Source organism: Astatotilapia calliptera, chromosome 11 (assembly GCF_964374335.1).
Source record: "Astatotilapia calliptera chromosome 11, fAstCal68.1, whole genome shotgun sequence".
In the NCBI taxonomy this organism is placed as follows: Eukaryota; Metazoa; Chordata; class Actinopteri; order Cichliformes; family Cichlidae; genus Astatotilapia; species Astatotilapia calliptera.
Genome location: NC_137432.1, coordinates 24,935,081 through 24,959,825, shown reverse-complemented (window position 1 = coordinate 24,959,825; position 24,745 = coordinate 24,935,081). Strand labels below are relative to the sequence as shown.

Sequence of the window (24,745 nt, the reverse complement as noted above, 5' to 3'; positions counted from 1 at the left end):
GTAATTGCAGCTGCCTAGACAACAGTGAACTCACAGTAATTATCCTTCTAATGAAAAGTGTCTCAGTTATAGCAGCAGTAGTTTTCTCCCTCTGTGCCGGCGTTGGGCCAGGGGCTGTTTAACACTAAGACTACTTTTATTAAATGGCATGAAACAATAATGTGACATATTTTATATTTATTAAAAAAAAGACCTTGTGGAGCTGATAAAGCATGTGAGTTTAGTGAAAACAGTAATGTTTAAAGATCATTCGAATAGTGAATGAATGATGAAGAATTTATTTTTTTTCACAATCCAGTGGTGATGAAATGGTGAAAGTAATGTTTTTTTTCTTGTGTTTTGCTTTTGATGCTCTTTTCTGAAATGCTTTTTCTATATTTTTCAATTCTCTGACTATGTTATTTTGAAAAACTGCAGCACAACGATGAGAATAATTGCCTTTACATGTCAGGGTCATGGTGTTTTGAGTTGTTTGACAGTAGACAACTTCAGCTACACACGTTGTTTAAAAACAAAGGAGTGAGCATTGGAAATTTTTGAAGGCAGACATATTGGATATTCTTCAATGCTTTAAAAGTTCTGCTTCAGTTACTTCAGTTACCACAGTACGTTTTCTGAATGAGAAAAGGGCTGTGTAGGTAATGCATTTCAATCTTTAGTAAATATTTGTCCAAAAACTCCATTATATTCCATCATATTTTAACTCATCACCAGTATTCTGTTTCACTTTACATAAACAGACATTTCCGCCATAAACAAAAATTAGCACTGTCCATTAACACTGTTTAAAGGTGTCTAGAGGTAAACTGTCTCAAATTCAGGAAAAAGAGCCTTTTAAACTCACAACTATGGATTCAATGCATCTGTAATGGGCCTGGAACGAGATGAGACACTTTTGCCTCCAAGCTTGATTTCACACAGAGCTCAATATGGGAAATGTGTAAGGTTTATATTTGTCATTATTTTATGAGTGTTGGTGAAATGTTACAAATGGTACTGCAGGAGAGATACTGTGTAACTCTTGTGCTCCATATTTAATTCAGTTCAATTCCATTTTATTTATACAGCGCCAATTCACAACAGTAGTCTCCTCAAGGCGCTTTATATTGTAAGGTAGACCCTACAATAATACATACGGAGAAAAACCCAACAATCATACGACCCCCTATGATCAAGCACTTTGGTGAGAGTGGGAAGGAAAAACTCCCTTTTAACAGGAAGATTCCTGTTAAAGTTTTACAAACCCATCCTTACCGTTTTCTGTCCTCTGCTGCTTTTTGGGATGCCACACTGTTAATTTTAACCAAAAACCAAAATTTGGCTGCTCACCCCTGTTATGCCGATTTCTGTGCTGCATTTCTAGTTCTCAAACAGCTCGAGGAACTGCTGAGCGACATGAAGGCCGACGTCACCCGTCTCCCAGCTACCATCGCCAGGATACCCCCCGTGGCCGTGCGGCTACAAATGTCCGAGAGGAATATCCTCAGCCGATTGGCCAGCCGGGGCCCCGAGGTCACCGCTCAGAACCAATCACAGACCGCACAGCAGATGCAGGTGCCGCGCTGACCAATCCCATCGCACATTTCACACTCCCCAAACGAGGCCAGTCGCACACACCTCACCGCCATGTAGCAGAATTCTTCCCCCTCAGCCACCATGTACAGCACAGTCAGGTTAGTACTTCTTCCTCTGCACCCACAACCCATCTCCGGACTCAGAAGAGCATCAGCTGTGCTGCTGGACTTTATTTTGAAAAGACTGGGACTGTAGATGTAGGGCGGAAGCGAATGTAAGAATCAGTTCTCTTTCTTTGCGGCAGACTAGATACAGATGTCTTTCTTCTCCACTGGGAATCAGATTGAACCCCTCTGTCCTGAACACTGAACTGACCTGTCCTTCCAGCAGGATCTAACATGTGTGTGTAACTATATGTATAATGAAGCAGAAGAAGCTTAGACCGGAGGGAAAGCAGCATGTTTGGAGTATACTGGTGCTTTGTGGTAACTTTTGGATTATTCCAGACTTCAAGGGATTTTATTGTGCTTGTTTTCACCTTTAGGAAATTGTGAAATTTTTGTTTGTATGTTTTTTTTAGAAGTCATTTAACTCTAATGTCCTCATCTGTATGTGTGTGCAGAGTGAAGGTGTGTGTGTTTTCTTGTATGCATGTGTGTGTTAAACAGGGCATAGTGGCGTGCATCTCTACTGCAGAATGCCTCGACACTGAGAGGGTGTTCCTGTCACTTTTGTATCAGTCAGTCAGATCTGTTACCTCTTCTTCCGTCCTTCTCAAACTCTTGCCTGGTCCGACTGGTGACCCAGTCGGGGATCAACTCTTTGTGCTCACAAACCCAAACAGCACCTTGACATTCCTAACTGCACCACAGATTTGCTTCATGGGAAGTCTCCTGTAATACAAACTCGCAATAGCTCCCCAGCTTTTTAGGTACATGGGATGGTGTTGAGGTTGATGGCAATCTTAAATTAATTTAATTTCTTACTGTCTATTGTTATGTTGTTTTCCATTATTGAATATTATTATTATGGTTACCACCCTGTTGTTTTTATCATTGCTGTTTGTTTTTATGGACTACAATAAAAAAAAAAAAACTCAACAGTTTCTTGTTGTTGCCACGTTTTATTTTTAAACTGATTATATAGGTTTGGTTCTCCTTTTTCTTTTCTTGAGCACTGCATTCTTCTGCTTCTGTTTCTAACCATATGAGTGGTGATACTAAAGGGATGGCAAGTTCTATCAGAGTGACAACGCCAGACTCTGCGTGGTTTACTGTTAAAATTTATTTAGACACCAGACATTATTCATAGGTTCATTTTTTTTGACACATTGTTGCCTCTGCACCTCTGTATCCTATTCACATTGGTTACGCTTCCTAACAGGACAGATTGATTTCCCTGTAGTTTAACTGACTCCGTGTTGTACTGGGATGATCGAGTGCTTCCTTAATTTTTTGAGCAGTGCCTCAGAAGACGCATCTGCATGGATAATGAATGAGGCTGTCATAGAAAATGTAAACATAGATATTTCAATTAAACCGTCAGCTAGACACAAACAAAGGTCTTTAACTCACGGCAAGGGATAAAACAAGTGATTTACTTAAACCTCGGTGAAATAAATAAAGTAACAGTTAATTTATTTCCCATTTAAAGAGACACGGGTAACACTGAAAATGACCTTAAATTACTTTCTTCAGCCATGTGTTCTTTCTAGGGGGGAAAGGGGGCGTGTCCTGTTTGCCAAGGTGCAAGTTGCGTGTACGCACTTATTTTGTCCGCTAAGTAAGAATGTTTATGCACATATTGGCGAATGAGACTACGAGATACCCTCCTGGCTTTTTCCTCTAAGGTCACGACGAGCTTTGTGTCTTTAGTAAAACTAGTTATAAGACAGAAACTAAAGGGACCGTCCTTTTAAAGGAAGTTGGCCATAAATGTTCAGCTGCACTGTCACAAAGTGGCTCAGTTGGTCATAGATTATTATTTTCCCATTTGTTGTATGCTCACCTTATTACTAAATTAGGCAGAGCACTCTGAATTGAATCAGGACATAAAGCACGGTCTTTATGTTGCTTTATTGAACACTGTCCATCTTACAACTAGCCACTTAACGGGGCTTCCTTCAGACAACAACATCCGGTTCAAAGGTCATCACCTTAAGACATAGCCATATCAATACATGACATCCCCCTTTTCCTTAGACTCAAACTTTAGTTGTAATAACTTTGTTCAGTGTTGGGAAAAAAAAAAAAGACATCATTCTTCTTGTCTTACTTTCTAACAAGTATATAATCTAACTGTCTCACCACACATGTACCTTTCTTTTTTCAATATATACATGTCGAAATACACATATGAACTTGAAACTTGCCAACTTTAAGTTACCTCTTCACCTTAACATATTACGGTATAGTTCATTTCACCACAAAATCACGAAACCTCTCGGGTATCTTTTTAGCCCTCTGTGATCTACTTGGTCTCTCTGGCCCCTGGGAGCCCTCTTGTGGTGTTGGAGTGAAGGTGTCAGTCTTTGTGGGTGTTTCACCTTCCTCCCTTTCAGGTATTGTGTCATAGTGTCCTTCTCTGGTCTCATTCGTCTCGTATTTCTTCACATGTGTGGTATTCCGGTGATAGCGAGCTCCTGTTGGTGATTCAATAATGACTTGGTTTCCAGTTCTGCTTACAACTTTGTGTGGTGTTGCGTTGAATGGTGTTGTAAACTTGTCCACTTTGTCTTGTTGAACCAGCACTGTGTCTCCCGAGTCAACTTTTGAATACTCAGCTCCTTCGTTCATCAGCATAAGTCTTTGATTTTCCCTTCTGTTCAGCGTCTCTGTCACGCACGTCCAACTCCGTTGTTTTTGCCTCACTGATGTTCGGTAACTTTCCTCTCATTTTGCGGTTGAACAGTAGTTCTGCTGGACTTTTGCCCGTGGTTGGATGTTCAATGCTGCGATACACTGTTACATATTTTCTTAGCTCTCGCTTCCAGTCAAGTCCTTCGGCTTGTGCGATCCTGATTCTTTTCATCAATGATGCATTTTGCCGTTCCACTTCTCCATTTGCTTGAGCCCATTTTGGTGTAGTTCTTATATGTTTGATTCCATTAGTTTCACAATATTCTCTGAACAGCTCAGATTTGAACTGTGGGCCGTTATCAGATTTGATTGTAACTGGTAGCCCATGTCTGCTAAATATACAGTCAATAGAGTCGATGACTTTTTCAGCAGTTGTAGATGACATTACATCATACTCATAGTACCGACTGTAGTAATCTATCAGTACAAGTATTGAGTGGTTCGAAGGTAGTGGTCCCAGTAAGTCTACCGCCACATCTCGCCATGGTCCATCTGGTAAAAGTGTGTTTCTCAGTGGTTCAGGTGGATCTGGTCTGGCTACTATTTGACATCCGTGACAAGCTTTACAAAACTTTTCTGCAGCTTTGTCCATCCCTGGCCACCAAACTTTTGTTCTGAGATGCTGTTTGGTTCCAACAATTCCTAAATGTCCTTCATGAGCTAGTGACAGTGCTTGAGCTCTGAGGTTTTCTGGCAATACAATGCGAGTTCCCCGCAAAACTATGTAGCCGATGACACACAGTTCATTTGCAATGGGTGCATATGTTTTGCATTTTTCAAAGTGTCCGTTTTCAATAGCTCTTCGCACTTCTGTTAATTCTGAGTCTGTAGCAGAGGCTTCTTCAACCTCTCTTGTTGTGAGTGCTTTTGGAGTAGCATTAACTGCAACAAATCTCACGTATTCTTCAGATTCATGCTTATGTATCTCTTTTGACGTGGTGTCAGCCAGCAGTCTTGACAGTGAATCCGCAATGTTTTGCTTTCCCGCAATGTGCACTACTTTAAAGTCATATGGTTGCAGTCTGAGAACCCATCTTTCTATGCGTGCACAAGGTTTAGATTTCTGGCTGTATATGACCTCTAATGGCTTGTGGTCTGTGATGAGGTCAAACTTCCTGCCATACACATATGGATGTAGTCTCTCACATGCCCATACCAGTGCTAGGGCTTCTCTTTCTGTTTGAGAATATCTTCGCTCACAGTCTGTTAAACTCCGACTTACGTAGCACACTGGTACCTCTTCTCCGTTCTGTATTTGTATTAGCACTGCGCCCAAGCCTACAGGGCTTGCATCTGCTATGACTCTGGTTGGGGCTTCTTTGTCAAAATAGGCTAGGGTACCTGCTCTGGCTAACTCAGTCTTTAGTCTTTCAAATGCTTGCTTTTGTTCTGGCCCGAATGTAAACATAGTTTCTTTTCGAGTTAAACGTCTTAGTGGTTCAGAGAGTGTAGCAAACTGTGGTATGAACCTGCTACTGAAGCCTACCAGTCCAAGAAAGCTTCTCACCTCAGTAGCATTCTTCGGTTCTCGGGCTTCCACCACAGCTCTCACTCTTTCTTCAGTCGGGCCGATGCCTTTCTGTGTCAGCAGTATTCCCATGAACACGAGTCTGTCCATGTTGAACTGACACTTCTCTGAGTTTAGTGTCAGGCCACAGTCAGAGAGTCTCTTCATCACAGCATGCAGGCGCTTATCATGTGTTTCTTGGTCTGGCGCGTGTATGATTACGTCATCTGAAATGTTCTCAACTCCTTCAATGCCAGCTAGTGCATTGGCAATCTCATGCTGATATTGCTCACTAGCTGATGAGACTCCAAATATTAGCCTTTTGTACCGGTATACTCCGTTGTGCACTGCAAATGTAGTTATCTCTCTTGACTCCGGGGTAAGCTCTAGTTGATGGTATCCCCACTTGAGATCGAGTTTGGTGAAGATTGCAGAGCCGTTTAGTCCTTGCAAGATTTCATCCACAGTGGGTATGGGGTATCTTTCCCTGATTATTGCCTCATTTGCTTTTCTCATGTCTAAGCACATTCTGATATCTTTGTCACATTTCTTTGGGAGTACCACTACAGGATTTACCCAAGGTGTAGGTCCTTCTACACGTTCTATAATGTCCATGTCAATTAGTTCATTGATCTTTTTCTCCACTGCATCCCTCAAATGATAAGGTATGCGCCTCAGTGGCTGTGCTACTGGTTTCACATTTGGATCAATGTACAGGCTGATCTGTTTGGTGTTTAGCTTTCCTACTCCTTTGAACAGTTTTGGATACTTTTCTTTAAGAGTGTGCTTTAAATCTGTGACAGCCGCCACATTTTCACCTATTTTCAACACTCCTAACTTTATGGCAGTCTTTTTCCCCAGGAGTAGTTCACCATTACCTCTAATCACAATAAATTCAGCCTCTTCAGTCCTGTCACCAATCTTGATTTCACATCTGAATGCGCCTTTAACCGTGAGTGCCTGTGCTGAGGAATATGCATATAAATTCCTCTGCTCTTTGGGTACATATGAGTGACATTTTATCTTTTCAGCTTTTAGCTTTTCCCATATGTTTTCTCCCATCACATTACTTGTAGCTCCAGAGTCAACTAACATTTTCAACTCTATTCCCCCAACAGAAAAGGTAAGTTTCTCAGGTACATTATCATCATTTACAGTAAATGCATAATCATCTTGTTCAACAGCATTCACATTTTGTTTCTTTTGTCTTTTTGTACGACACATTTTTGAAAAGTGGTCCTTACCATTACACTTGTGACATGTTTGTCCTCGTGCTGGGCATTTGGGATCTTTGCCCATGTGGTCAGTATAACCACACCTGTAACACTGTCTTTCTGTTTTATTATCATCTTTCATTTTTCCTTTTGGTCTGTTGTTCTTCTCTTTCTTTGCTGTAAAAATCCGGCTGACCGTGTCCTCTCCTTTCTTTTCCCCGGTGACGCTCATCGCCGCCATCTGCTCCTCCACACGTTCACAGTGTGAAGCCACCTCTAACGTGCGATTTAGAGTTAAGATAAGATAACCTTTATTAGTCCCACACGTGGGAAATTTGTTTTGTCACAGCAGGAAGTGGACAGTGCAAAAGTTATGAGGCAAAAATTAGAATACAATAAGAAGAGTTAAGCCTGGACCCTCCTCAAGCAGCTTTCTCCGTACATATTCAGAAGTGCATTTACTCAGGATAGCGTCCCGTATCTGGTTATCATTGTCAGCTTGAAAGTCACAGTCTTTTGCAGCTCGCCTCAAACGTGTACAAAATTGTTGCACAGTCTCACCTGGTGTTTGGGACAATTTGTGGAAAGTTTGGCGTGCGTATGCTGCATTCACTTGAGGAACAAAGTAAGTGTTGAGCGCAGTCACCGCAGCGCTGTAATCCTTTGCCTCTCCCGTCTGTGGTAGAGTGGAGAAGACGTCCTGCACGTCCTGTCCGGCCATGTGCAGTAGAAGAGCGCGTCTCCGCTGTCTGATCGCGTCTGTAGCATCATCCGTCAAAATAAGACCTTTCCCATCAGCAAACAACTCGAAGGATGTTAACCAGCGCGTCCATCTCGGTCCGAGCGTAGCTGGATCCGTGTAGCAGGCGAACGGTTGAATACCCGACTTTTCCATGTTAGCCCACAAGTTTTTTTTTCCGCTAACACCGTGCCGCCGCTGGGTCTACTTCTCACAAAAACAAATCCAGGTCCGTGTCGTCCTCGTCGCCATTGTTGTATGCTCACCTTATTACTAAATTAGGCAGAGCACTCTGAATTGAATCAGGACATAAAGCACGGTCTTTATGTTGCTTTATTGAACACTGTCCATCTTACAACTAGCCACTTAACGGGGCTTCCTTCGGACAACAACATCCGGTTCAAAGGTCATCACCTTAAGACATAGCCATATCAATACATGACACCATTTTTTTTTTTTTTTTTTATAAAGGGGCGTTAAAAACTTCCATTAAGGCAGGTTTTTCTTTAATTTCTCACGCTTGCATGCACAAAAAAGTACACGTTCAGAACAGCCTGATACTGTTCTCACACACAAAGAATGCCATAATTTGCATGCAAACCTGGAAAGACAAATTGGAATTTACATGGAAGCAAATGCAGCGAGGCGGAAAAACCCGAGAGAATTTGTATATGGAAGAGTTTGTTAGAGGAAGAGCAAAGAAGAAGGGACAGGAACAGGCACATTTTCTCCCACAGATAGAATCCTAATTAAGAAAATTGGAGTAAATTACAGGGCGGGAGGGTTACTGGGCCGGTAATGAAGCCTGATATCTTATCATGAAAGAGAGTGAGCCAGAGAGGAAGGCTAAACTTGAGCCTGACTGGGTGTAAGGAAAAGGGGATTTAACTTGCGCTCAAAATTCATGAGCAGAATGTTAAAGTAACCTGATGCTTTCTGTGAGTTTTACTCTGATCCGAGACGGAGGAATATTGACTTCGGGATTTACCCCACTATCACTTCCTCGTACAGACTAATCTAGGCTTAGTGCAAAGAGGAGAGTCCACATAATGTCTTGTGGGTAAGTTTCTTGTGCATATGTGACAAATATTTCTTTTTCTGCTGCTGCTTTGCAATACTTTTTTTTTTGTCATTGAGCTTCGTTGTTGCCTGTTTCTACTGCTGCTACTTTACTTTTTATGCTTTGTCTGTTCTTTTGTCTCTTTGAAGACTTTGGAGGATATGTTTAACCCTCAAACGACCAAGCAGAGTTAACAGATAAAATTACTGACTTTAAAAAAAAAAAATTATACAAGAATGCTTTTTTAATGGCTTTATTTGTGGTTATTATAGCTATACGGGTCCCCTAATCCATGACAGATATTCTGAGCTGTCCTAATGTAATTAATTATAGTTTTTCATCATTTTTATGAGTATTTGCGGAAACAGTACATAAATTGCGTAAACAGTATTTGCGTAAACAGACTTGCTAGTTCACAATAGAATAGTAAAATGTGATAATTATAAGTGAAAAGTTACAGTAAAGTCAGAGATTACAATGTTTAAAAAATTGCTACATTGGTCGATAGATAGATTAGCTCTTTACTATTACTGTACATGTACAACGAAATTATAGGTGCTCCACGCCATCTCGCGGGTGCAAAAACAAATAGTAAAAAAATAAATAAATTAGGAATAAATGGCAAACAGAAGATATATATATATATATATATATATATATATATATATATATATATATATACACACACACACACAAAACAAGAGAAAGGCACACAATAGAAAGCAAAGTGCTTGGAAGCAGTGCAAAGGGGCATGGTCCTATGAAAACTACAAAAAGCTGTCGGAGAAGTCGACAAATTAATGGCAGGTGGCATATTTATGATTAAAAATATCACAGTGGCACTCCATAAGTTGATTCTGTTCATCTCACGTAGCGTTTTTCAGTGGAAGAAACGTTTTGTCACTCATCCAAGTGACTTCTTCAGTCTCAGCTGACTGCATTTTATAAACAGTTCATTTGCATAATGACTGAAACCAGCCCAGTGAAGGAACAATGGGCCGGGTGGTCAGTTCCTTCATCGTAATTATGCAAATTCTCGTGACCATTGATCAACACCCGCTGATTAGACCACTGAGGTTGTTTGGTTTCCCCGATGTATAAATCCTGCAATCCTCCCGGCACTTAACAGCGTACACTATGTTACTCTGTTTGATCCTTGGGGTGGACCAGTTTTTGGCGCAGCGTGTTTTGAGGTTTAAAAGCCACAGAGACAGAGTCTCAACTGATCCGATACTCCTGACACATACGGGATAACTGCAGGTTTTTGCTTAGGCGGCGGTTGTCCTTCTCTCCTGAATCGGCTGAAGCTTTCTTTAGGCGCCTTCCCAGCTTTGACAAATGTCCAGCTGGGATAACCACATTTACTCAGGGCCTCCTTGATGTGATGTTCTTCTACTTCCCTGGCCGCTGCGTCTGTGGGGATGGTGTTCGCTCTGTGTTGTAGCGTCCTGATGGCACTCAGTTTATGCTCCATTGGATGATGAGAGTCAAACCTTAATTCACGGATCACATTAACTCGGTGGACCGACATCAAATTCACCAGGGAGGATATGAAAAGTGGCAGGTTAGCCTTCTTATTACTGAGATTTCCATCAGTGGGGGACATCTAAAAGCTGATGTGTACCGTAAACCTTCACATACAGATCAGTATCTAAGGTTTGACTCTTTGACTGTAAACACAGCAGGAAATTATGAGCAGGAGGAACAAAAAAAACAAACCAAAAAAAACAGGTAATAAAGCTCCAAGATCCCCGAGGAGAGTGAAAGTCTGTAGTTTTAGGACAGTTTGGATTTCCTTCAGTCTTTGTGGTGCATTGTACCTGAAAGCAGATCTGCAAAGGTTAGAGTATATGAGAAATATCTTGAGTATTTAACGGGTCTTGAATTGTAGTTGCAAGATTTAAATGTTGTGTGGTAGCTTTATAACTGAACTCAGGCTTCTGGACTTGGCTGAAGAGAATGTGGGTCATAATTCAGTGTAGTTCTGAATGCAGATCGAATGTATTCAAGCATTTGCTCACTTTAGTCCATTACCTGTCACTTGTGCTTTCATTACTTCTGTATGGAGTTTGCATTTTCTACCATAGTCGTGCAGGTTTTCTCTACTTTACATTGAAAAACCTGCCTTAACCTGCCTGTATGGATGCATGACACTCTCACAAAAGAGATTCTTTATTTCAAGAGTATCACTTCCTGGTTAGATAAAGGGTAATAAATGCCTATAGAAAATAAACATTGGTTCATAAATCTTGGAAAATATCTGAAGATGTCCAATTGGGATTTGCCTATTTTCTTTTCCTTTTTTTTAAGTACTTTTTTTTAGTAAATCAGGTAACACGCATATGGAAATTAAAAGGTCTACGCATACACTCACCAGACACTTTCTTAACCTGTCTAATTAATTCTTAATGCAGCAGCTCAGTTTATTAGGTTTATATGTAGATGTGGTGAAGATGACCTGCTAAAGTTCAAACTGAGCGTCAGAACGAGGAAGAAAGATGATTTAATTGACTTTGACCATGGTTTGGTTATTGGTATCAGGAGGGCTGGTCTGAGTGTTTTAGAAACTGCGATTTTCCCACACAACCGTCTCTGTGGAGCCTTGTTAATGTCAGAGTTCAGAAGAGAATGGACAGACTGCTTTGAGCTCACAGAAAAGAAACAGTAGCTCAAATAACCACTCATTACAGCCACAGAACAGCATCTCTGAATGCACAACATGCTGAACCTTGAAGCAGATAGGCTACAGCAGCAGAAGGCCACACCCAGTTCCCACTCCTGTCAACTAAGAACAGGACACTGAGGCTATGATTTACATGGGGTCACAAAAACCAGACAATGAAATTTTTTTCTCTCTCTTTTTTTCTCTTTTTTCTTTTCTGAGCCTTTTCAGTACCTGCTGATATTTTCCATCTGCTTTGTGTTGTTGAGGCTTAAAAAGTGTTGCTTTTCTTGGTACTGATGAGAAACCTTTCATCCATATCTACAACACATTGACCAAGCATCATCTACCAAAGTTCGCTTTGGAAACTTTGAAAACTGCATTCTGGCCTTTACAACCAGGTGCTGCTCACACAGTTTACACCTAAATGCACTGTTAATGACAATGAAATATTAGAAAAATGTCGCCTCATGCGATGAGTCTGCTGCAAAATTCAGATGATATCGTCAGAATTGGGTGTAAACAGCACAATAGCATGGATCCATCGTGCTTTGTATCAACATTTAAAGTGGCTGTTGTGGTGTAAAGATGTGAGGGATGATTCTTGGCACACTTTGGACCCTTAATACCAAGTGAGCATGAACAGCATAGCTTACCTGAGTGTTGTTGCTGACCTTTATGACCAGTGTGCCCGTCTTCTGATGTCGGCTTCCAGCAGGATAATGTGCCATGTCACAAAGCTCACAACTGGTTTCTTGAGCGTGGCAATGAGTTTTCTGTACTCAAATGGCCTCCACAGTCACCATGTCTCAATCCAATAGAGCACCTTTGGGATGTGTTGGAACGAGAGGTTCACATCATGGGTGAGCAGCTGACAAAGCTGCAGCAACTGTGTGATGCTGTCAGATCAATATGGACCAAAATCTCTGAGGAATTTTTCCAGAACCTTGTTGAGTCTAAGCCACTAAGAATTAAAGCAGCACTAAAGGCAAAAGCTCAAAGCAATAATTGGTAGGAAATGCAGCCTAAATGCTGCCTGACTGTTCCCCAATCAAAGCGGTGGCATTTAGTTTGAAACATACAAAAACAGAGAGGAACAACTCTTCACATTTAGAAACAAAGAAGTTGTGATTGTGAGGCTAAAATAACAAAATAACTGTCACCAATCACTAATATTATCTTCGCTCTTCAGGCCTTTAATGAACAGAGCAGAAGTGCGTGTACTGTAAATTCCTCTAAACAGAAACAGTTTGATGCATTGCAACATACCGATGCATTGCAACACTCAGCAGACTGACCAAATCTGGGAAACATCCTTGTTGTCACTCTGAGGCGGTACAAAGACAAAGTGTGTGTGCACATTTCTGCCTGTGTCCCCCAGCCTGAGAACTGAAGCTTTGTGATGTTAGATGGGGAAGCCAGCTTCAACTGTTAAACATGAGAACCTCAGCGCAGAATAATGCAAACTGCAATAGCTTGTGTTAACCACGACCAGCAGCACCTGCAGGGCTCTGTGTGTGTGTGTGTGTGTGTGTGTGTGTGTGCGTGCGCAAGACAGAGAGAGTGTGTGTGTGTGTGTCTATAGGGGGGGTGAGGTGAACTATATGTTGCAGTTTCTTCCACTTTGTCTTAACTTTTTTTTTTTCACCCAGAGTTTAAGCACAGCTTCACTGTCAGCTTTGCAAATTTATCTGTAACGATCTTAAATTAAGACCGTCAGAATTGATTTCACACTTCAGCATGGCCCATGGGTATATATTCTTGGGAAAAGGAATTAAATATTTTGAATTCAAATTTGCCTTCTCAAGCCTGTTATAGGTAAATATGACATGCAAGTTAGATTCAGATTATCTGTGGTTCTTTAACATTTTTTTTTCATGTGTTTGCAGAGTAGCCAGACATTTCTTATGTGTGTCTGTGTTGCATTGCAAGAAACCTGGCCTCTCCTTGAAAATTATGGAGCAAAGATAAACATGTGGCATTAAATTATTTGCCTAATGCCAGTTTTCAGCTTCGGGTTTGGTGCTTCTGCCTCTGTAGTCTGATAATGAAAGGCGCTCACGCTTGCAGCTGAAAGCAGCACATGTGCGCGCACACACACACACACACAGTTATGTATAAACATTTCTGCACACCGAGGGGGGAAGGTTAAACTGTGAATGAGGAAGCGATCTGTGACTCTGACCTTTGTGTGTTATATACACACCTGGAAGTAAAGCACAAACAGTCAACAGTGGTTGCAGACAGGTGGGCAGGCAGAGGGGAAAAGCTTTGCAAATGCTTAGTGAGACAAAGTGCGGGCTTGTTCACGCTGGCACGAGAAGCTCAAACTGCCTATTTGGTGGATGTTTTATTCCTGTAACTGAGCTGGAATTACTGGTGTGTCGCTCTGGCTTGTGATTCGCTGCCGAATGGAACCGTTTGAATCTCGCCTGCTGCCGTTTTTGTCGAGGTCTGCACAGAAAACTAAGCGATGGAGCGCCAGAGGGCACATGTTCATAGCTTAAAACGACACCGTTGTCAAATGTAACAAGTTTTTTTTTTTTTTTGGTTGCTGTTGTGGTTGTCGTCTAAAAAAGTCTCTATCTGGTGGAGGAATTCCGGCCTGTCAGCTATTTTGGTTCCTGTCTTGCTTTCACTATTTTGTGAAAGGAGACGTAAAAAGGAAGGAAGAGGAGCGCGAGAGAGATCGACAGAGAGGAGGAGAGGCAGACGTATACAGTCTGTACGTCTTGTTGAGTGTCACTTGTTTGCCGAGGAAGCCGAGGAGAGTAAGTGTTTACCTGTTTTCCTACTGAGACTGAGGGGAGTAGGATGTAGGAAGAGGGTGGAGGCAAGAGTAGATGGAGGAGAATGGCATGGGCTGATGGTTGTTTTGTGAATGTGGCCTTATGCAGAGGTTAACATTAGATGGGAAATGTCGGTGTCTGAAGTCGAGTAAGTAAGTTAAAGAGTAAACGCACACGAATGAACCAGACTTAATTTCAGTTTAAGCGACCGTGAAGTGAGGAAGGCTAGTTTTTGTCTTAGATTAGTGATTTGAAAAAAAGAAGAAACGTATACTTCTGAGTTTACACATGTGACACAGGTACAAGCGGCTCCTGCTCACCAATCGCTCTTCTTCTTCTCTTTGGTCCCAGAAACGTTGACGAGACAACATGGTTCGGTGAGTCAGTCCCCCGCTGGACACTGTAGTACTCTGTTAGCCAGCTCTGGTCGTGTTCTTTGTGTTTTGTGCGAGCCGTAAAGACAACTTCTCTCTTTCCATTCTTCCTCCTGTGTCGTTCTCCAGCTGCCGACTCGTCCTGCTCTCTTCCCCTATCATGTGGTTGCCTTGTCTTGTCTGTTTGTTCTAAAAAATGTGTCATAGATGATGTTTAAGTTCAGAGCTTTGAGTAAAACACCTGTTAGCCTCAACACTTGCCTTCTTTAGTGGTTCTGTATCACGTTCCCTTTGCATGAGCTGCCACTAGTGTGTATTGGTAACAGTATTACAGATGTTCTCCTTTTCAACCCATTCCCATATAAAGATCACTTTTGGCATCCCAAAGTTAAAGATTTCCTTGATTAAAATGGAAAATGTAATCATTTAAAACAAGTTGGGTTTTTTTAAATTATCTGTGAGTGTAGTTTTATGAACCTTGAATACACCCTACCCTTTTGACAGTGATGTATTCAAACTTGACTAATTCTAGTTCACCGTATTTGTCGCGAAAAACCCAAAGTTAGGATTCTCCAACATTTCTGGGGCCCGTTTTTGTGCCATGCTCTTGCAGTGAGCTGGTGAGGTGACTTTTCCTGATGCAGCGACATTCAAAATGTTCTTGCTGTTTTTTTTTTAAAAAAGCATTTTTAATCTAATGTGCATAAAATCTTTAAAAAGCAACGTTAGGTCTGTTGAATTTTTTTTGTGGTTAGCCACAGAGTGTTAGCCAACGTGTATCACACCTTTAAAGCAAACAAATGACAAACACCGTTTTGGTCCGGAGAGTTTGTGGATTTGTGGGTTATATTTGGACAGATGTGCTGCATAGTATCAATATTTCTGCTGCTGTTTTATTCCATTCTGAAATGCCTTATTGAAACGTTTAAACAGATGTCATTATGTCCTGTTTAATAGTAAATGATAACGAGAATGAGCGGAAAAAGTAATTTTGCATTTTCTGATCAAGATTAAAGTCTGTAAACGTGATTAATATGCATGCACAGCAAAAACTGCCGTTTTGACTGTGAACCATAACATATTAACTGTAAAATTTGCATAATCTAAAAATATCTAAAAAATAGTAACAGAAGTTTGCAGCAATTAGATCAGAGATGTGCTAAAATTGGTGTTCGAAAGGCTGAACTAAGTTTTTCTTTTTCTTTTTGTAGACCGGTGAGATCAGCCTCAAAGTTTCTGTGAGGATGTGCAGCTATTTTGCGTTTTTTTGTGTGTGTTTTTAATCAGTTTACCTTATACTCGCGGCGATCCTGTGCACAGTTACTTGCGTGTTAATATGCATACGACATTAATCTCGTAAAGTCTTTTGTGGCGGCTTCGCATTGAGTGCATTTCTATGTTTTACACACTATATTTATGTCTATGCAGATGGTTCCACAGAGATATCACAGGCCTGCAGGCCGAGGAGATACTCAAGACTCGAGGCATTCATGGCAGCTTTTTGGCTCGGCCCAGTAAGAAAAATGTTGGCGATTTCTCCCTGTCTGTAAGGTAATAGAGCACCCAAAATCTTTGTTTGATTTTGTGAATTTTAAAGCTCGTGCTTGATGTGCATGATTCATCTCAAGATACCCCCAGCGCAAAAATTGGATTCCTGCATTCCCAGCTTCTTTAAATCCCTAAATTCCTACAATATAAAGTATTTCTCTATTTTTTGTCTTTTTCTTTTTAAATACAAAAAGAGATGCTGAATATTTGAGGACTCCATGTACTGCAGGTGTAAATGAAAGCACCCGCCACACTTTGTGATCGTGACAAAGTCAAACTGTGAATTGTAAATTACCATTTTATTCCTGTTAAAATAGTACAGATAAATATATCTGATACCTGAAATAATCATCCTGAGTAGCAAAACCTTGTTTCACAGTGTTGGCTTATGTTGTGACTGTGCAGTAGAAGTGTGATACACTCACACTTGTGAAGGTCACATGTCAGAACTTTTTCCAAAGACAATATTTCTGTAGATGCTTTTGCAGTGTGTCAGTGGTCATTTCCTATAAGCAGGTCTTAAAGTAAAGCTACCATGTAGGTCAGTTTCATAATCCTGAAAGCTGAAATGACATAAAACATCTGTTCACTGATGATCCGAGGGGTAAAATCTGTTGTTTAAGAGACAAAAAGATGGAATAAATTGTAGCTTTTTTATATTTCAGAAACCATCGTCCAGTTTTTACACGTTAAAAAAAAACCACTTTTGGCGCTTTTGTCTTTTTTGGGTTGAAGGTTGGTGATCAAAACCACAGCTCCTCTCATTTACCAAGTCAAAGTACATTAAACCCATTAACCACCATCGGAGGATATTTTAAAAACACATTTTAGTTACACAGGTTTCTTTTTCCATCTTAGAAACGTCTTGCAGATTGGAGCCTTTACACTGAATAGACACGAAACGGTAACATCCAGTTGCTCCAGTGCCAAGATAACAGTTTAAAATTTTGTCCCAAGCCTAAATTCAGTCGATGTTAAAGGGTATTTATTTCTTGAAGCCAAAGTCTTGTTAAATGCAAAAAGAAAAAGACTTTGGCAAGATTCCTGGTCCAAAGTGATAACAGGAAACACAATATATCTAGAAAAGTCTTTACTACTCAGGCAACCAGAGAATACAAAATATATACACCATGTGTTAAAGTGAAGTCACAGCCCAGCCTGACTGAGCATGCACTGACACACACACAGGTACTATACAGCACTGTTGGCTGCAGAATCTGTGAAATGCTCTGTGAGATTGTGGTTGAGTAATTTGTGGGCCGAGCGCCCTTGATCTTTTTTTTTTTTTGACAGATAAAAACGACATAAAATTTGTTGTGCAGGTCAATTTTTATTACACACTGTCAACAGGAAGTTTTATGCCAGGAAAACACTGACGGTTAGTTGGTGTGGCCTTATCTTCTCAGGGTGGGTGAGCTGGTGACCCACATCCGCATCCAAAATACAGGAGACTACTATGACTTATATGGCGGTGAGAAGTTTGCCACGCTGTCAGAGCTGGTGGATTACTACACGGCAGAGAACGGCATCCTGCAGGACAAGGACGGCACCGTTATCGAGCTCAAATATCCCCTCAACTGCTCCGACCCCACCACAGAGAGGTGTGTGCATCATTACGTCTCAGCTCTGTGTTCACTGTTCAAGCCCCAGCCGGTTAATGTGGCCCACAGTCACCGGCCTCTCTGCGCTGGCTCCACCTACACTTTCGGGTTAAGTTAAAACAGTGGTTAGTTAGGCGGTTGAGTCAAATATAGTCAACTGTGACCAGGTATATTTCCTCTGTAGTTGGGATAACAGGCATCATTTGTTGTTTCAATATTTCTTTCGGCTTTAATCTTTTCCTCTGTGGGAAACACTTTTGATCTGTGGCCAATTTTAAAAAAAAATGTATATGTAATAGCAACTTTTCTTTTACCGTATGAGTCAGTAAAAACAAGTGCCCACGCTGTCGAGCTGTCGAGACTTTATTCCTACGCCAGTCTCCCCTGCCGCAGCTTGTGGATTACATACGAGCAGCATGTATTCTTTTCCAGGTGGAAACTTTATTTGCAATTCAAGTATTTCTTCAGAGAAACCCCCACAGGTTACATATAAAAAATGTAGCTCCCTCAAAACAATCGGATATGGCTTTGGGCCCCAAAAAACTAAGAAGACTCAAAAAATTTTACCTCATCCTTCCTCCCTGATTATTCATAATCCATAATCCTGACATATGATCAAATATTCTGCGTGTTTTGCTTTAAATGCTGCATGACACTGTTTTAAGTGGGGTATTCACCCATGATCGACTCCAAAAACATCATCTCCTAGGGCTTCTCTTGAGCTCAGATTTTTAGTTCGGCTTAACATTTTACTTCCTCCAGAAGTATTTAAAAACACTTTTAACCCAGCTCCGGACATGCATCACACGCACAGTGATGATCAAACATTCAGGTGGTGTGTTTGTTGCATATAAATAGATTATTGCAACACTGGTTTTATTTTTTCCTCTTAATAGAAATAGATCAAAGTCAACCAGAATTCCCTCTAAAATTACTTCTATTTTTAATCAGAGGTGCCAAAAAAAAAAGAGAGAAAAAAAAAGAAGGGAAATCAATATCTGGCATGAATTTAAATATGCAGTGATATCAGACTTTGACTCTTCTGATAGCGTAGATTTATTTTTAACCTTTGCACCCATGTATCCGAGAGATTCTGTCAGTACTTTACGCAGCAGTGCCGGAAGCATTGTTTATCTTTGTTCCCAGAACAGAGCAGTTTAAGTAAGTGAATGTGGAAAAAATAACCAGCAATTATCGTCCACGAAAGCCATTTTTTTGAGAGAAATATTAACGAATAATTTGAAACAGTTTATGTAAATAAAGATTTTTATTTTTATTTAGGATGGAATGAACTCATAGAGGATATCATTTCGAACCGTTTGGAGAGGATCTTGTTACGAGAAGCTGCATAAGGAAGAGCCTGCCTTTTAACGCTTGAGTTTTGAGTGGTTTGGTTACAAATCAGCATTGCAGTCATTGCTGTAACAGGAGTAGTTCTTCACTAAAACGACCGCTTTTAAATTTAACCTAAAAATGTGTTTTCAAATGCAGGAATTTTAGTCGCGTAGCAGAGTTTGTAGCAGTTATCATGCTGCTTCCTAAAACACTTTTTTTCCGTTATTTCATTCTTGCTGATGTCTGACGTGTCTGCTAAATATAGCCACAGATGATACAGATTTTCTAACGTCTTTGTCTGCGTTCACATCAAAGGACAATCTGCCCTTCTGCTATACACATCCAAATCTTAATCTATGTATTGTTTGACAAAAACAACATCAGAAAGCTTGCATATATATATTCTTAGAGCTTATATGCGCAGGCTTTTGAACGCTATGACATTGCTGCTAGAGGTGGCGGCTAATTGACGGTATATTCCTCCAAGCTGGAAACATTGTGCGACTCTAGGCTGCTTAAAGTGGGTTAATGTCCAACTTGTAGTGGTAAAGTTGTACACTTTGACTCCTTTTATGACTCAAGGAGGACACTGCTTTCTGTATGTGTGTATTATGGTGTGTTTCACCCAAACTAGATGCTCTACCCTGTGCCCCCCCTCCCTCCCCGTCCTTCTCTCTCTGTCGGTTGTCTAACTTCCCTTTTGTTGCTGCGGTTGGAAACTTTAAGTTTTGACACTTTTGAAAGCAATGGCCAGACCCTGCTTTGCCTTCCTCTATTGCACACTCCATCATGTTCTTGCTCACTCACTTGCTATCTTCCTCATCTAACCCGAACTCTCTCTCGGCTCTTTGCAGAGCAGTTACCTCACCAGGTTGCATTGTGATGCAGTCCTCTTTATATGAGAGTTCCTATTTACCTAGAAGCTTAACGCTTCCTAGAAAAAGGACAAAAGTGCTCTGAGGACAATTATCATGTTCAACCTCACACAACACATGCATATTTAAACTGTGCTAAAAAAAATTTTGACCACTCACACGCACAGCTGCTGTTTTCTGCTGCACAGCGTCTGTAAAACGGAGCCAAAACGACCTCTTTTTTTCTGTCTTTGCTGTTTTTCTTGCACACTGCCTTAAATAAAAATCACCAGGTGCAGTCTCTATTTATTTTTCTTTGTCAAAGCATGCTGTGTGATTTGGCAAAGAAGTAAATCTTGAAAAAAAGAAAGAAGGGAATTATTAAAAGCATGCAAAAACTACTTGCAACACACAAAAAAAGAAGAAAAAAAAAACAAAGCGTACTTATCTGTGGATGATAAACCGGGGGGAGTCTATAAATACTTTGTCCTCTTCAGCCACGAAATCTGTCATCAGAAATTTTCCGACCGCAATGCAGGAAGTTTAGACGAAGAAATCGAGAACTGTGCCTAAAATTAAGTCACAGCCCAGCCTGACTGAGCATGCACTGACACACACACACACACACACGAAGTAAGTGTTGGACATAAAAATACACTTGACCTGCTCTATAACGGCAACATCTGTGTATTTTCTCTCGCTGTTTATAACTCCTCTAATTCTCCCGATTCTGTTGTGGCTTTCTATTTCTATTTTACTGTACGGTACGCATAACAGCCCAGTGAACCACATCAGTGTCTCTCTGACAACCGCTCAGGCTTGAATGCCTTTAATGCAGCACCCATGGCGCTACCGGTTCTTAGCTCACGTGTAGAAAGCAGTAAGAAGGAGGTTTTTTTTTGTTTTTTATTTTTGTGTCTAAAATGTCAAAGTTATCTTGCAGTGCTCACAAGCCAAAAATCTGCAGGAGACACAAGTTGCCATTTTAATATTAAACAAGTGTGCATGTGTCTCAGGTGGTACCACGGTCACCTGTCAGGGTCCAACGCCGAGAAGCTGCTCTCTGTGAAAGACGAGCCAGGGACCTTCCTGGTCAGAGAGTCGCTGTCCAAACCTGGAGACTTTGTCCTCTCTGTTCTGACGGACGAGATCAGCAAAAGCGGAGGAAAGAGGGTCTCGCACATAAAGATAATGTGCCAGGTGGGTGCCATGCATGTTTCAGTGGCAAATACGAATGCATGAAACCAGGGTATTGTTTTTCTTTATCACTGTCTTAGTGTAAACGTACAGAAACAAGAGACCTTGAAACTGCGTCCCATCACAAAAATACTGAGGGACATTCCCGTATATGTGCAACTCACGTTGAAAAAAGGTTTTAGGTCTCATTTCCCCTTCTTATGTAATAAAAGACTTTTTTCTCATACTTCAGCTACTGATGAAATTTAAAAAAAAAAAAAAGCAGTGTCATGTTTTAGTGGAAATAGACAAACAGATGAAACCCAACCTTATCCTGATATCAGTCTTTGTTTACACAGCCACAGCAAACAACTGCCAATGATACTCACAAAAACGTCTCACATGGCCGACTCATTTTCATAGATTGTGTCTTTCCGCCATTGGTCACTATCAGGGCCTTTGCATGTTATTTTTAACCACGGCACACCTCACAGAAAACACTCCTCGGCCTGCATTTAAATTGGTTACATGTTTTGTGCACTGCTGGGGTTAACAAGATTAATATAAGATTAGTGGTGGGGTCACAAAGGGGCTTTTCACAAGCACGTGGCAGAGATCAGGCGAGTTTGCCGGCCACACTGCTCTGAATCGTCGGCTGCTGCAGAAGGTTGCTCGCTGCCTGAGGAAATCGGCTTTGTAGCAACTGTAAAACTGAGAATTTTGGGCAGTCTAGCATTGACGCATTTTTGTAGACATGCTTTGAATATTGTTTGCATGTGCATGTCACAGAGGGATGCTCTCTGACAGCTCTTTTGTACCCAAACCTTTCTTATTTACTTTGGATTGAATCGTGTATGCTCCTTAATACACACCTATTCTACACTCTTATACCGTCTTGTACCATACAGGCCATCTCAATTTGGTGACCTATTCACAGAATTTCTGCAGAATTTCCCATGTCTCCCTTTGACATGTCAAACACTGCCCCAGGATCCACCTGCAGGTTTCGGGGCAATATCTACTCATCACTTCCCAATTTATGTGTTATATTTATGACACATAACTTTATGTGTCATATTTGAAATATGAAAGAGTTTGGAGCCTAGATGTTAAACTCTAAACATTTTAAGCTCGGGTTGTCTGACTGAACTCCAATTTTGCTTTGTCTTTAATTGTGGGTTTTCACTTGGCCGTCTTTGAAACTTTTTTTGTTGTTGTTGTCGTTGACATGATTGGTGTGTGCAGAGTGACAGGTATACCATCGGAGGCTCAGACATGTTTGACACGCTGACAGACTTGGTGGAGCACTACAAACGCAAAGGCATTGAGGAGATCTCTGGAAACTGGGTTTACCTCAAACAGGTGAGATAAACTATAGACAAATTATGTCAATAGACCAGAAACTCTAAAAGTGTGAGTGATGTCTGAGGTAAATGTCACATGAAACCATGTTTGAATCTTATAAAACGAGGGCAGGATGTCTTCTTTGTAAATTATTTTAAAAGACGAGCAGCACAGCCCACAGATAGGAAACATTACTCACTTGTTTGCGTTTGTCTTAATTATGATGATGTGTAACGCGCTCATTGGCTTCTTATTTCCTTTAATCTCTAATATAAAATTTTCCTTCCCTCCCTCAGCCGTATTACTCCACTAGAGTGAACGCAGCAGATATTGACAGCAGAGTGAAACAGCTGGACCAGACCACACAGAAGCAGCAGGATGGCGAGGGAGAGAAGAGCAAGGCGGGCTTCTGGGAGGAATTCGACGTAAGATTTAATCCAAACTTATTGCTGTTTCACACAAAGCATTAGCATAAAATAGACCACACATCAGCATTTTATAAACCAACAGAAATTGCCATCAGGCTTTGGTATTTTACTTCCTTGTGGGGCCTAAACAACTGTACAGGCAGTATGCTACCATCTTGTGGTTGGAGAATACACTAAATATGGGGCATTCAAAGCTTCATTTGCAGCTTTGATCACCACACAAGCAGAACATTTAAGTGTTTCTTTTCTTTTCATCGATTCATTTTGAACTTCTGTTGATTTACTTGTCAAACCAGGTAAAGAATATTAGTAAATTTAAACCCTCGTGGCTTTATTTCATTATTTCATTAAAATGTAAATACTTAATGGAAAGATTGTAAACTAATTTCCAAAACCAGAGTCAGAAATTCTTTTACAAAAGAACATTTTAATCGAAAAATCAGTTCAAAGGATTTTCTGGAGAACTAAACTTATCCTTCAAGTTTCTCCTATAGTGGTGAAATCATCGTGGACCGCACACGGCCCACTTTGATCCATGAGGTATTTTAACATTGCAGTTTCAGCAGTATATTAAATTTTTTGAACATGATAAAATGAATGTGTAAAAGCAGTAGCTCATGTCCAGACTGTCCCTGTAGTTATAAAACAGAACTTTTTTGTTAATTCACAGAAAATGTTCTATTTTCGTGTTTTTAATTGTGAATTCACTAGAAACCCAAAACTTTTTATGTTAGATAGTGAAAAAACAGAAACCTTTGTCAGTTAATTGTTTAGCCACGACTTAATTACATTGGTGTAGTATGAAAAACCTTAGTCATTTTTAAATGACTAAGAATGTAATAAACATGCAAGAGGCCAGTGACAAAGTACGCATGGGAAACTAAAGGAAAAGAAAAGAAAACTATTCCCATTCCAAGTAATCCTTTTCTGTCTGTGCAAGGAAAAAGACATTTGTTTGTAGCATGCTGTCACTCTAGTAAGCAGCCCATGTCAGTCATGTGACTGATGGTGCATAAAGATCACCATACGTAGATGGATTTGTGTCTTTTGGGGAGGAAGGGTCATCCAAAAAAAATGTAAAAATGGACAAACATTAATTCCTGTAGATACATTTATGAACTCATGTCCAGGACTGCAGTACAGGACATGAGTTAATGGGTTATTATTGACAAAGTGGGTGTAGCCTAGGCTAGATTAACATGTCCTTTTGTATGCTACATGTGAGAAAGGACATGTTCAGGCCTTCTGCTGACCTCATTTTTCTGTGAAAACAGCTGTTGTTATCATTTCGTGTTAGTATAAAACTGTAACATGCGTTGGTTTGTATATGGAGCATACTGCACAGGTCACAGCAGGCATCACGCTGTCATCCTCTCTCCTGCCAGGCTCTTCAAAAGTTGGAGGCAAAGGTGAAAAAGAGCAGAGATGAGGGCCAAAGACCTGAAAACAAGAGCAAAAACAGATACAAGAACATACTTCCATGTGAGCGCATTTTTATTTTATCATTATTATTCTCTGAATTAAAGAAATCAACACAGAGCTAACTTTCCCACTGTTTCTCAATGAACTTCTTTCCACTTTTTTCCTCTCACAAGTCAATGACACCAGGGTCATCTTGGAGGACAGTGATCCCAATGTTGTGGGTTCAGATTACATCAACGGCAACTATGTGAAAGTAAGAATCCAAAGCCACTGAGCTCATAGAAACACAGCGTGACAAAGACACAGAAGAAAACTGTGA

General features: G+C 40.7%; 2 protein-coding genes across 5 annotated transcripts in view; both read left to right on the top strand.

The window, feature by feature from the left end:
* The window catches only part of chd4b (chromodomain helicase DNA binding protein 4b), a 26,149-nt gene extending 24,444 nt beyond the window's left edge, over window positions 1-1,705 (top strand). For both annotated transcript variants that reach the window (XM_026183937.2, XM_026183936.2), the window contains exon 40: window positions 1,364-1,705. In XM_026183937.2, the coding sequence (XP_026039722.2) occupies window positions 1,364-1,566 (203 nt within the window). In that variant the 3' untranslated portion in view covers window positions 1,567-1,705. The remainder of the gene's footprint in view (window positions 1-1,363) is intronic.
* A 7,046-nt stretch (window positions 1,706-8,751) lies between these two features.
* Window positions 8,752-24,745, top strand: part of ptpn6 (protein tyrosine phosphatase non-receptor type 6) — a 23,665-nt gene continuing 7,671 nt past the window's right edge. Inside the window, exons 1-9 of one of the 3 annotated variants that reach the window (XM_026184326.2) lie at window positions 13,772-14,326; window positions 14,696-14,721; window positions 16,147-16,269; window positions 17,673-17,867; window positions 21,073-21,256; window positions 22,478-22,594; window positions 22,873-23,001; window positions 24,390-24,486; window positions 24,600-24,679. In XM_026184326.2, the coding sequence (XP_026040111.2) occupies window positions 14,714-14,721; window positions 16,147-16,269; window positions 17,673-17,867; window positions 21,073-21,256; window positions 22,478-22,594; window positions 22,873-23,001; window positions 24,390-24,486; window positions 24,600-24,679 (933 nt within the window). In that variant the 5' untranslated portion in view covers window positions 13,772-14,326; window positions 14,696-14,713. Of the gene's footprint in view, window positions 8,894-13,771; window positions 14,327-14,643; window positions 14,722-16,146; window positions 16,270-17,672; window positions 17,868-21,072; window positions 21,257-22,477; window positions 22,595-22,872; window positions 23,002-24,389; window positions 24,487-24,599; window positions 24,680-24,745 lie in introns of those variants that run through there. The other 2 variants (XM_026184325.2, XM_026184324.2) reach the window with 2 other exon arrangements.